The sequence below is a fragment of the Rutilus rutilus genome (genome assembly GCF_951802725.1).
Source record: "Rutilus rutilus genome assembly, chromosome: 22".
Classification (NCBI taxonomy): domain Eukaryota; kingdom Metazoa; phylum Chordata; class Actinopteri; order Cypriniformes; family Leuciscidae; genus Rutilus; species Rutilus rutilus.
The window spans coordinates 19,333,424-19,346,501 of NC_140227.1; the positions used below are offsets into that span (position 1 = coordinate 19,333,424).

At 36.9% G+C, this 13,078-nt stretch overlaps 1 protein-coding gene across 1 annotated transcript; it reads right to left on the reverse strand.

The window, feature by feature from the left end:
* Positions 1–494: 494 nt before the first annotated feature.
* On the reverse strand, positions 495–2,775 carry myog (myogenin). Its single transcript, XM_084395063.1, has 3 exons — positions 2,084–2,775; positions 1,260–1,365; positions 495–1,138 (listed from the first exon to the last, which is right to left on the reverse strand). The coding sequence occupies exons 1-3, from the start codon at positions 2,618–2,620 to the stop codon at positions 1,020–1,022; spliced, it is 762 nt and encodes a 253-aa protein (XP_084251189.1). The 5' UTR covers positions 2,621–2,775; the 3' UTR covers positions 495–1,019.
* Positions 2,776–13,078: the final 10,303 nt, after the last annotated feature.

The window sequence follows — 13,078 nt, forward strand, 5'->3', positions numbered from 1 at the left end:
TCTCTCTCTCTCTCTCTCTCTCTCTCTCCCTCTCACAAACTCTTTCTCTTTTGTGTGCATGTAAGGTTTAATGTGTGTGTAAATAGATGATTTATGTATATAATTCTGTATAGAATAGATGCAGATTCCACATAAAGCATGTGGTTGAACAAGTGAGAATTTTATCTTTTAATGTGATGTTTGTTTGTTTAGTACGTGTCAGATACTGTTTGAGTTTTTCTTTTTTCACCTTAAATGTAAAAATCTGTCACAAATAAATAATTATATATGAATATATAAAATAAATATTTACCTTATGTATTATAAATCATTTCTTGGATTTTTGGGTTGGTTTTGTTTTTTTGCACACAAGCCTAAACTAAAGCATATTTTAGCGATGAATGGGAATGCTGGGAAGGTACTTAATTTAGTTTTATAAATTTGATAACCAAATCAGCAAAAGAAAGAAGAAAATAGTTTTTTTAGAGGACGATTAGAAATGAATATATACAAATACACAACAATCTTTATTATAAAAGTCCAAATAAGTTATTCCAAACACACAGGAAAAAATACAAAATAAAATAACAAAACCACTCTGTAGAAAATAGGAACATATTTACATAACTGGCATTCGGAACTAGTTTAAATTAAGCAGAAATTGGTCAAAACCAGATGTAAAACATTGGACCCACAAATGTTTCTTTTTTGTTGGTAAGCATAAAGCACACACAAACAGAGTGAAAAAATAAAGGAATCAAGAGGAAAAAAAAGGACAAATTATGAAAATATGATTTGCCCAGCCTGACTGTCTTAAGTTTCAGCAGGAATTAGGCTGATCTGAAATTCGTTCTTATTCCCACAGAGATAAGAAACATTTGGAAATATAATCATATGTACCTCAAGATTTGTCTGGAAATTAAGCCCCCAAGGCTTTTATGACTTTAAAAAGGTTCTTCGTTCACCTTGGGTGTCATAGATAGTGCTGTTATGGTCGTTGAAAGGTGGTCTGAACGTAACGGTAGGGTCACCCCCCTCATTTATTTGCTTATGTCCACTGAATAGGGCACAGGAGTCACCTCTGTTCCTGTAATGCTGTCCACAATAGAGGTCAGAGACCTCAGGTTGGTCTGCTCTGGGGAGTCGTCATTCAGGAGATCTGAGGAAAATGTTTGGCAGGCAAGTCGTTCAAACCTCACATTTTACATATTTAATGCATTATTTTGATCCTTCATATTTGTCATCGGGTTAGTTAGTGTACGTAGGTGCGGTGGTCTTACCCTCGTGGGTGGAGCTGTAGACGGGGACGCAGTGCTCCGATGCGCTGCTCCACTCTGGACTGCTAGAGCAGGTGCTGCCAGAGCCCTGCTCGCTGGAGGACGACACCTGTTACACACAAACACACACACACTACTGTCAGTCACATCGCCAGCTACCCCACCCGACCACTGGACCCCCAACACCCTCACGACCGTCAGAAACAAGCACTGCTCTCGGCAACCTATTATAGTCTTTTACACATTTGATTAAACATTTTTATAGGCGTTTTCGTGCTTTTAAAAGTTGAAACATGCAAACTACTGACTTGATTTCTATACTATTTAATTGACATAAAATTCATTAAAAACGATTTTTTAATTAAATTTAAACAAAATTTCAATTTTAACTTTTATTTTAATTTGAATGCATGCTGCATTCTAGGCTAGTCTTCAATTTAAAATTGTATTCATTTATTTTTATTTAAATAAAAAATTTAATATTTCTTTTTTGCAATGCATGCTGCATTTAAGGCTGCATTTAGCCTTCATTTTAAAATACAATTTAAATAAAAATTGTAACTTTTTTGCATTGCAGGCAGCTTCATCATCATCTTCAAATATTCACAATTAATGAATGAATAGAAATCAAATAGGTATTGTAATAGAAATAGGTAATCAAATACCCACAAAAAAAAAAAAAGAGTGCCCACTTAATTAATGTTTTCCAATAACTTTTGCTTTGAGGAAGAAAAACAGGTTTTGGAAGTACAGTCCTGTTTGACAACATCTAAGTCATTGATAAATCCCAGCGTACACCTGCCCCTGTTCCCCCAAGCTTCACTCACCCCTTGAGGAGCTGCGGCTCTATAATGCAGGTTTCCCTGCTCGTGTTCCTGCTGGTTGAGGGAGCTGACCAACGCTTGCAGTCTCTCGATGTACTGGATGGCGCTGCGCAGGATTTCCACCTTAGGCAGCCTCTGGTTGGGATTCATAAGCGTGCTTCTTTTAAGAGCCTCAAAGGCCTCGTTGACTTTCTTCAACCTCCTCTTCTCCCTCAAAGTGGCGGCTTTCCGTCGATCCATAGTCACCGACTTGCGCTTGCACACCTTGCAGGCCCAAGGCAGACACTGACCCGGACAGTGCTGCTGCTCCTGATGAGGAGACATGGACAAACCGAGGCTAGATGATGGAGACGGTTTGTCCTCCAGTCCCACTCCGTTGGACAGCATCCTTCCGTCTCCACACAAGCCCATCATGGAGCTTCTATCCTGATATCCTGCTTGGTCGAAGCCTCCGGTCAGCCTGGACTGGAAGAAGTTATCGCCGCCTTCGTAAAAACGCTGGTCTGCGAAGAAGTAGGGGTTGGTCTCGAAAAGCTCCATGTCTCGCTGGAATTAGAGTCCACCGGCTCTGCTGTGTCTTCTCTGAAAGCGTTATAGGTCCTTTACGGTCCTTGCGAGCGTGTGTGGGTGTAACCCTCGGAGCTGAGCTCGTGCTGAAGAAGATCTGTGGACGACAACTGCTCCACACCAACTGCAGTGGTGGCATTTAAACTCTCTGCCTGGTGTTAGATCAGTAGGTTAAATATAGCCAGGGCTCTGAGAAACCTGACCCTGCGTTTAGCTGTTGCCACACATCTAAACTTTACATCTCTTTTCATTCCCCAATCTTCTGGGGATTTGGGACCGGTTTGCTTCAAGAACGGCGTCAGGCCGCTGTTGAAAGTGCAGGAACATGATCTGGGTGCTGTGGAAATCAAACAGACTGCAGCAGATATGAAAGATCCACTATGGCTCCTTAATTAACTGATCTAAATTCTTGTCAGACAATATCACCTTCTCTTCTAAAGCAGAAGAACGTATTATTAGCAGTTCATTGTTTCTATAGCTCGGCTGGAGCGATTCATTATTGAGGGTGACTGTTTGGAAAAAGAACCTAAATGGCTAAAAGATTATTGGGAAACTTTAAAAAATCCTCTGGTTTTATTTTTATACTCTCTGCTGTTTCAGAGACTATAAATGCAATTAATATAACTGTAAATATAATCAAAATATAATAAATAATATTGTAAAATAAGTAGAATATATTAATATATACAAATAAAAAACATACAACAATATTACATTAGTTATATATATTTATATTGGTCATTGGTCATATATATAAAGTTATATTGGTCGTGTATATATACAACTAAATTCTCTGTTTATATTTAAACTAAAACCGATGAATTTATCTTTTTTCTAATTTCAAAAAAATGTAATAAAAAAATACAAATTGATAATAATAATACATGCATTTTAATATTATAATAATAATAGTGTTAAGAATGTATAATAATAATAATACATATATTAATAAATGTATAATCTTCAAAATTGTATTATATTTTGCTGTTAATAATAAATACTGCATTTTAATATTCTAAAAATAATATAGAAATAATAAATAGAATTTTTTTTTTTAATTATCTTCTTAATCTTTGTTCAATTAACTAATAATTTGGTGTTGTTAATAATAATAATAATAAATATTATTTTGATATTGAGTAAAATATAATAAATAAATACATTAATATATTAATATTTAATATTGAATTTTTTGCGGCATGTTTTTCTTAAATCTTTGTGGTCTATACGTTTACCTGTCCTGTAATGTCTGGCATTGGTTCGGTAAGGTAGACCTTTCTTGTCCCTGACCCCAAAAAGTGAGGTAGGCTCTCCGGATGCTGGAAATCCCTGATGTGCTTGTCTGGGCTCATAGCTCACATGCTAATTCGGAAGAGCTTCCGCTATGTCCCCTAATGAATCCACAGGCTTATTTATGGTTACTGACACACCACAGCTATTCGAGGTTCATGTAGTTGCATGGTGAAGGGGGTTTTTCACTATGATATTTTCCTTGAGTGACAGTATGCTGAACACTTCTACAATGTCACTGATGAAAGAATCCCTCAAATACTTGACAGTGTCCTTACAGATCTTTAAATTGTGAATGTAGAAGTGGAGACCTGTTTCAGAACTTAAAGGTACTTTCTGCCCTTGTCCAGCACAGGTCCGAAGCTGGAAGCCCCGTGGTGCTCTCGTCATGGTAACCCAAGCCTCCATCCTTGGCAGGATTAGGAGGCTGTGCAGTTGGCTGTCAGGTTAAAATGTGATGGATGATCACTGATGGTTGAGGAGCACAATGGGGCCTCTGTGGCTGTCCTGGCTGCAGGGGAGTCATTCACCCCGGACCCTACTCTCAGCCTACTGTCAGCAGAAATGGAGGATGGCAGGGTGACAGGTCCATGCAACCAACCACACACACACACACACTTTGGGTTTTCATGTTTTATGGGGAGATAATGAGTTTTACACTGTATAAACTGTATATTTTATCCCCTAACACTAGACCTACCCCTAAACACAACCCTCACAGAAAACTTTTTCTAAATTTTCCTAAAACATTTAGTATGATTTAGAAGCTGGTTTCCTCATGGGTGCCAATTTTTTTTTATTTTGTCCCCACAACTCAGGGTTTACCATGAGCACACACAAGACACACACACCACCCAGGAACGAACTCTTCCTGAAGAGGAAAGCACTTTCTCAGCATTTTTAGTAAAGGTCAGGTTACCAATGTTATAACACAGTTGTCTTGTTCTAAAGGTGTATCACAAAGAGGGGTGTCCATGACAAAAATCTTTTGAAAAAACTATGTATGTATGTAAATGTACGTTCACACTGGCATCGTATGTTTTTGAAAAAACAACACAAATATCAATTAATTATCAAGAAAGTTTCAATGTAATGACTTTAAATATGCGGTGCACCATCCAGTAAAAAGTAATATCATTTTTTTAATATACCTTGAATGAGATCTTAATCATTATTTTCAAACATAAATGTATTTCTTTTTGTATCAATAACCATAACTAATACTTCATAAATGTCATTACATTTTTGGTTAGTCACACCACATGACATTTCACAAACTAACATTTCCTTGTCATTAAAAGCAAACTTTGCCAGCTTGTGGACAATATTTGGCAACCACATGCAGTATCTTAGCATTGTGAAAGAACATGGGCAAGAACCTCGCATATTTTGCAGAAAATGTCAAAATCTAGCTTAAAGGGATTGTTCACCCAAAAAGGAAAATTACCCCATGATTTACTCGCCCTCAAGCCATCCTAGGTGTACATGACGTTCTTCTTTCAGACAAATACAATCAGAGTTATATGTCCTGGCTCTTCCAAGCTTTATAATGGCAGTGAATGGCCGTTTATGTTTTGAAGTCCATCAAAGTGCACCCATCCATGATAAAAGTGCTCCACGCAGCTTAATAAAAGCCTTCTGAAGCGATGTGTTTGTGTAAAAAACTACGCAAGTAAACTGTATTTACCAAAAGTTTTAAACACTTTATAAACAGTATTGTAACTACACTGCCCACCCAAAAAATAAAAGTCGCTGTTTGGATTTAAATAGGCAAATGCTTAAGAGTCTATGATTGGATCATTATTGCAGCGATTATTATGTTTCTAGCATGTTATATGTTTAATATTATCCATAATTGATGGAGTGTGTAGCTTTTCATTTCTTAAACAAGCATGTATGAAGACACATCGTGGCTATATTCCAGGATGACAATGTCAGGATTCATCAGGCTCAAATTATGAAAGAATGGTTGGGAGTGAGCATGAAGAATTACATTTTCACACATGAATTGGCCCCTCTGAGTCAAGACCTTGAATTCATTGCAAGTCTTTGGGATGTGCTGGAGGAGACTTTACAGAGTGCTTGACTCTTGCATTGTCAATACAAGATCTTGACCAAAAGGTCTGGACTCAGAGGTGCCAATTCATGTGTGAAAATGATTCTTCATGCTCCCTCCCAACCATTTTTTTAGCCTGATTTTTTGAGCAATTTGAGCCTGATGAGTCTTGGCTTTGTCATCCTGGAATAAGGCAATGGTGTGTCTTCCTACATGGTTGTTTAAGAAATGAAAAGTAATAACGCAATCCAATCATATCTCTGCAATAACAATCCAATCATAGACTCTTAAGCATTTGCCTATTTAAATCCAAACAGCAACTTCAGTGTTTTTTGTAACAATTTTTATTATTTGGGTCTGTGTTGCTACCTGTGCTGCTTTTGTGTCTCTTTGTGAATTGGCTGATTGATTGCCATTTTATTCACCATCTCTAAGTTTTAAAACTCTTATACAAGGTACCAATCACCATGCAATCAATCTTTTTCATAATATGACTTCAACTACTTGAAGTCACTATGATCCGTTTCAAGTTCAAGTGTCCCTGACTACCGGTAAGCACGCTAGAAACAAAGGTTTATCACGGGGGATTGAGTAGATCCTCAACCAGACAGATGATATCAGTCTGTTTGAGTGGGTCTTAGGTGTAAGGCGACATGGTGTGCTGCCCTGTCACTGAAAACAGTGCGCTACTTCTCTTCACTGACAAGCAGCAGCACATTGCAGGACAGCTGGCAGAAAGGGAGGAGGAGAGAGGGGGAATTGGCTTCTTGTGAAGAAATGCCCAGAACGTGGCTGCATTAGCCATGGAATGCTCACTCTTCGCTCATATTTGGCTCTCAAACCCTAGAAAGATATTATGAGCTCTGTTATTGCTGTTAGGAGAGGGAGTAGCGACTGGAACAGATGCTTGGATCCTCTGGACCGCATGCAGCGCTGAGCTGGCCTAGCAACAGGTTCAAGTCTCATCAGGGCTGTTTGTCAGGGACTCTCTCTTTTCAAGCACCTCTGCTGGACTTCTAAGCATGCCTTATCAAATGCGGCCCCAGAAAGTGTTAAAGACGCACTTATAAATGTATGATTGCATTGCATTAAATATGCATTAGATATTGCATTAGATATACAGAAGGACATACAAGTGAAGTGTAAAAAAAAAAAGTGTAGAATCACATGTTTGCAGATGCTATATTGATTTTGCAACATTTTGTTATGCAATAACATTTTTACATGATTAAAAATGATTGTGTCCAAATACTTCTGGGGTCACACTCTTTATTGGCATTTATGGTTCTATGAAGAACCTTCAACATCCATGGGACCTTTCCATTCCACAAAAGGTTCTTTATAGTGGAAAAAAGGTTATTTAAATTATGAAAATGTTATGAAATGTTATGAAAAATGTACTTTGTCTGCCCCTTAGTCAAAACATTTGTAAATCTGTAAACCTTTTTATCAGTTTTTTTACAATTCAAAAAAATGATTTGCATAATACATATTTTAGTGTTATTCTCAAAAAAAAAAAATAATAATCTAAACATACTTATAAAAAAATCAATTAAATGGAGAAGCAAAACAACAAATTGTATAAGATTATATTTGTTATAAGATTATATATTGTAATATAGATTATGCTAAAACTAAATCTACGTTTAATTCAAATAAAGCCAAAGTAAGATATAAATATTAGACAAAAACCTTTAAAAATCGTATGCAAAAAAACAAAAAACTAAGTTGACTTGGTGAAAACCTGAAATAAAATATGTTGAAGTACTAAAATTACTTAAACTTAAATTGAAATAAAAGTAAAGTTAAATAGAAATGACAAAAGCACATTAAATGAATATAGCACATAACGAAAATATTTCAAAAAGCTAATTCAAAATATGAATAAACACTATATAAATAACACTGACCGGTACCTGTGTTTTTACTGTGTCTTTAGGGCTCTCGGTCAGAAAGAAACAGTAGTGGACAGGGCCTTACAATACGATAGTCACTGGTCTCTTTTATCAGGTTATAATCCTCTACAACAAACAGAATGGAAAGCATGTGCGTGTGCAGCTGTCGATGTCTTAGTGCAAGTGGTGTCATGTTTAGTCACAGGAATGATCCTGGCTCTCGGAGCACCATGACTGCCTCACCCCTCCGTGGCACGCTACTCACTGTTAGTAAATGCCTCTCTCCAAGAGACCACAAACAAATCTGCCTCACTGTAGGAGTGGAAAGAAGAATACCACATAAAAACGATTTGGTTGATTCAGTCTACCTGAGAGGCTGACCAATTTCTGACCTTCTGACCTTCATATTCTGTGGTGATTGACTGTTGTACTGTTTGGCGTCCCTGAGAAGAATGTATGTGTAAAAATAAGAATTTTTTTTTTTTTTTGCCCAACTTTTTTAAATGTGTCCTCTGATCTAACAAAACCCCTGAATGCAGATATTATTGTAAAAGCATCAACTTTGGGTCCACCTGACCCAAAGTAAAAGTAAAACACATTGTTTGATTAGAATATGTTTTTCAAACGCCAAACAACACACTTGTTAAAAAAGAGAACTCTTTGAGTCAATTCCAGACTCATATTGTGATTCTTTAAAAAATGGAAGGTATTGAGATCTTACAGTAAATACTGCAATATAATCTATACTATTATGATTGATATTGTCAAAGATATTTTGACAGTTTCTATAAAAATGGAATATAGATCCACTCTTTATAGAGAACTTTGAAGTCCATGTCAGCTGATAAAGTCTCTGTAAGGAAGCATTTGCCATATGTTTTAAGTTGATCAGCTAGTTCTTTTTATTGTTGCCGTTTTATTTGATTTGCATATCTAAATGTTGAACGTGTTAAACAGAATCAAACGGTACGCTGAGATGAATCAAAATTTCCAATACTAGCTGTTGGCTCTTTTTTCTTTGGCCTTTTAATGGAGTCAACTCCCCTCAATTCTCAAGGCCTCAGAATGGAAGAAGTGATTCTTTTTGCGATCTACATATTTTCTCATTTCTAAACGAAGCTCTAGAAAAGTAACAGTGCAGTGCCAAGCAGGAAACCTTCTCAACTTTTTACAAAACTATACCACTCTTATGATGCTGTTGGGGTCATTTAACATTTCATCTACACTATACCATTCAAATGTTTGGGATCAGTAAGATCTCATGCTCACCAAGGCTGCATTTATTTGATCAAAATAATAAAAAAATTATTATATTTAAAATAACTTTTCTATGTTAATATATTTTAAAATGTAATTTATTCCTGTGATGGCAGAGCTGAACTTTTCAGCATCATTAGTCCAGTCTACAGCATCACATGATCCTTCAGAAATCATTCTGATGTGCTGATTTGGCGCTCAAGAAACATTTCTTATTGACAGTGTTGAAAGCATTTCAGTGTAACATTTTCAGGATTTTTTGGTGATTGTCTAATGACACATTTTTCATTAATTTAAAGCATCCTTGCTGAATGAAAGTATTAATTTCTTTAAAAAAAAAAAAAAAAAAAATCTTACTGACCCCAAACTTTTGAATGGTAGTATATGTACTATGGAATAACAATTATGATTAAAACTACGGTCTAATTCCTTTCACTAAAACATCAGAAGTATTAAAGGGTTAGTTTAAAATGAAATTTCTGTCGTTAATTTCTCATCCTCGTGTCGTTTCAAACCCGTAAGACCTTCATTCATCTTCGGAACATAAATGAAGATATTTTTGATGAAATCCGAGAGCTTTCTGTCAGAAAGCCGCCTCCCTATTGGCCAGCTCCTGCTTCAGCATCACACGCACGTGTCGTAGTGCTCACGTGACCACCGTTGTCCAATAGTGAGGTGGCGTTCTGGTGCAGAACCCAGAAGCGCCGCACTGTGTTTACTACGTCAACAGCGTAGGACAATGACGTGGGAGAGAAGAGATTGTTGAATAAAGTCGTTATTTTGGGGGGGGGGGGGGGTTCCGCACAAAACGTTTTATCGTCGCTTCATAACATTAAGGTTGAATCACTGTAGTCACATGGACTATTTTAATGATGTCTTTACTACCTTTCTGGGCCTTGAAAGTGGTGGTTGCATTGCAGTCTATGGATGGTTCAGAAAATACTCATTTGTGTTCCGAAGATGAACGAATGTCTTAACGGTTTAGAACGACACGAGGGAGAAATAGAATTTTTGGGTGAACTTACCCTTTAACCTTGCTTTCAGCTCATTCAGGGATAGATTGTTTCCATAAGTCATATGTGCCCAATTAGCATGTATTCCACAACAGTATCAACCTCACAAGGAAAACTATCAATCATCTTCTTAAACTGTGGCAGTGCGACTGCGGCCTCTCATGGGTCATTTAAATAGACCAGACAAGCCGTTAACGATACATCACTTTCTAAGTGCACCATCATGGCGGGTGTCCATGTGGGAAGCTGGTGGAAACACCTCTCGACAAGAGCATCATAGAACAGCTGACAAACCCATTAAACCTCATAATATGCTGCATTGCCCTTCAAGAGGCATCATGGAAAAAAGCACCTCTGCATTTTCATGTCCTGTAGGCCTATAACTGCTAAAAATGGATCACCTGTGACCTCCCTATGAATTGCGTCAGTCAAGATCAAGATTGGATATCTATTCTGTTTTTTCTTCTTCTTCACATAACAGGGTGTGTGTTCCTGTTGAATTCCATTTGGTTGTCACCCACAGACCTACACTGATGCCTCAATGCCACGAACATCCAGGAATGCTTCTCAGAATAGCATCCTTTAAATACCTTTTCTCTGCAGTTTGTGGACCTAATATTAGTCTTTGGAATTCGAAATCTAGATTTCAAAGACGTGCATATTTTTCATTCTCAGCAGTTAACGGCGATCATTCCATAGATGAATGCATGGAAATCGCCACGCTTTTCAATTCAAGCATTTGTGATCATTACTTATTATGACATCCATTCGAAAAGGTGGGGCAGGGATGGGACCGCGTTCAAATGTCCTCTGCGGAAACTATGTCGGTAATGGTCCTAATTTTGTTTGTCTTCCATGTCTGGATTCCAGTTGGGACGTTAAGGAAAGTTGAGCCCCGTCCCAGGCTTTATCTGCGAGTAAAAATATGGCCTACAAGCTTCTCTGCTCGTCCCTCACTGTTTATATCTGACTCTGGGCTCCAGTGACCTTCTCCCATGTCATCAGGAGCACAAATTTAGCGCTTCGGTTTCTGGAGCGACCAAATAGTTAGACAACATTGAAGACGGGGTGAGAATGCCCATGATGCAGATACGGTTACTCTTACTTGAAGAGACATAAACGGAATAGTGTAAACATCCCAGTCACTGGAATGCAAATCTAGGAAAGTGGCACAGATACCAGGCATATCCCTGACTTCAATGACTTGATAAACAAAGACAGGTTCCAGTCAAGGCGGCTTCCTACATAAACATAACACAACCTTTCCTACTCTCCGTGTTTGAAAGCATAAAGGCTTGTTTACGACAGAACTGTGTTTTAGGAGTCGTCGGTTAGAGTGGCATGTCGCAGAGTGTTTTTGTGGGGCGTTGGGATGACACGGAATGACAGTTATGTTGTAGTTGTGCTGACATGTCTGTGGCATGTTCATGCCAGTGCAGTGGCATCTGATGTGTCACTGTTTTTTTGTTTTTTTTGCAATCTTGTTTGGATCACTGTGTTTTAAAAAACGAGTTCTGACTGATTTGCAATGCTGATGCAACACAACTTGATCATTGAACATTTAAGATACATTCTTAGCAGTTTTAGTAAATTTGTATATTGTGATATCATGATTTAAAAATGTTCATTTATTTATCCATTATGAAATGTGTGAAATGTGCTATATAAATAAATGCCTCATATAGATTAAATATCATTTTTTTAATATTTCAGGATTATTTTTCTTTTTACTTTTGCATTTTCCTAGTGCATTTGTTCCACGTCTTCAGGTTTAATTTGTATACTATTAAAAAGTTGGTAAGACTTTTTTCTCTTATGGTCACCAAGGCTGCATTTATTTGATCAAAAATACAATAAAAAGAAATGTATATTACAATTAAAAATAACAGTTTTATATCTAAATATATTTAAAACTGTAATGGCAAAGCTGAATTTTCAGCATAATTTTCCATCATCTTCAGTGTCACATGATCCTTCAGAAATCACGAATATGCTTATTTGCTGCTGCTCATTATTGTCAAAATTGAAACGGTTGTGTGGTTTAATATTTTTGTGGAAACTATGATGCACAACTTCAGCATTGTTTGATTTGCAAAAAACAGGATTTATTTAAAATAGAAATTTTTGTTGCAGTTTACGTATGTCTCTACTGTCACTTTTGATCAATTTACTGCATCCTTGCTGAATAAAAGTATTCATTTCCTTTAAAAAAAAAAAAATCGTATTGACCCCAAACTCTTTGAACGATAGAATATTCTATAAGTCATGTAAAATAAATGACTGATTTGCTACATAATAGGTGTTTTATCTAAACGGCTCCAAATGGCCATTATATTTGATTCTTTGAGAAGAGCAACTGGCTACTTTTTTACACTGAACGATACAAAATGGCAATTAGCAATAAAGTAATGTGTTTTGGCACTAATCTGAGGTGGTCTGAGGAGAGAGTTTGTGACCATAGTTGGAGAATAGTAGGCAGGTGGCCAGGCAAGGCCTGTCGTGAGGAAGAGTGGAGCTGACAGCTGGCCCTGTCAAACAATGACTTATTCTTCACAGCACTGTAAATCTGCTCTTAACCGCACACACACTCCAAGGGCCATGTGCGTTTGACCATATGTGTAATTATTCTCCTCTGATATTACTCTGAAAAAATAAGTTGCTTACATTTTTAAGTACAGTCAACTTAGATGTTTAAGTCATTTCAACTTAAATTACATGAGTTGAATCTTGTATAACCTCTATAAGAAAGTTGAAAATTGCTTAACTTATTTTGATGAGTTAAAGCAATGTAAAATCATGTTCTCATAACTTACTGATCATATACTTTTTTTAAGTTCAGTATCAATATTTCAGAGTAGAGGTTGGTTTCCAATATTTGATGTTGATGTTTTGCAAAGCTGTTTCTAAAGACTTTTGAAAG

Excerpts from the sequence above, each read along its gene's own strand:
- myog (XM_084395063.1), bottom strand. The coding sequence starts at position 2,620 with ATGGAGCTTTTCGAGACCAACCCCTACTTCTTCGCAGACCAGCGTTTT. Across the intron at positions 1,366-2,083 it reads GAGCCGCAGCTCCTCAAGGG|GTGTCGTCCTCCAGCGAGCA; the intron begins GTGAGTGAAGCT and ends TGTGTGTAACAG. Across the intron at positions 1,139-1,259 it reads CTACAGCTCCACCCACGAGG|ATCTCCTGAATGACGACTCC; the intron begins GTAAGACCACCG and ends CATTTTCCTCAG.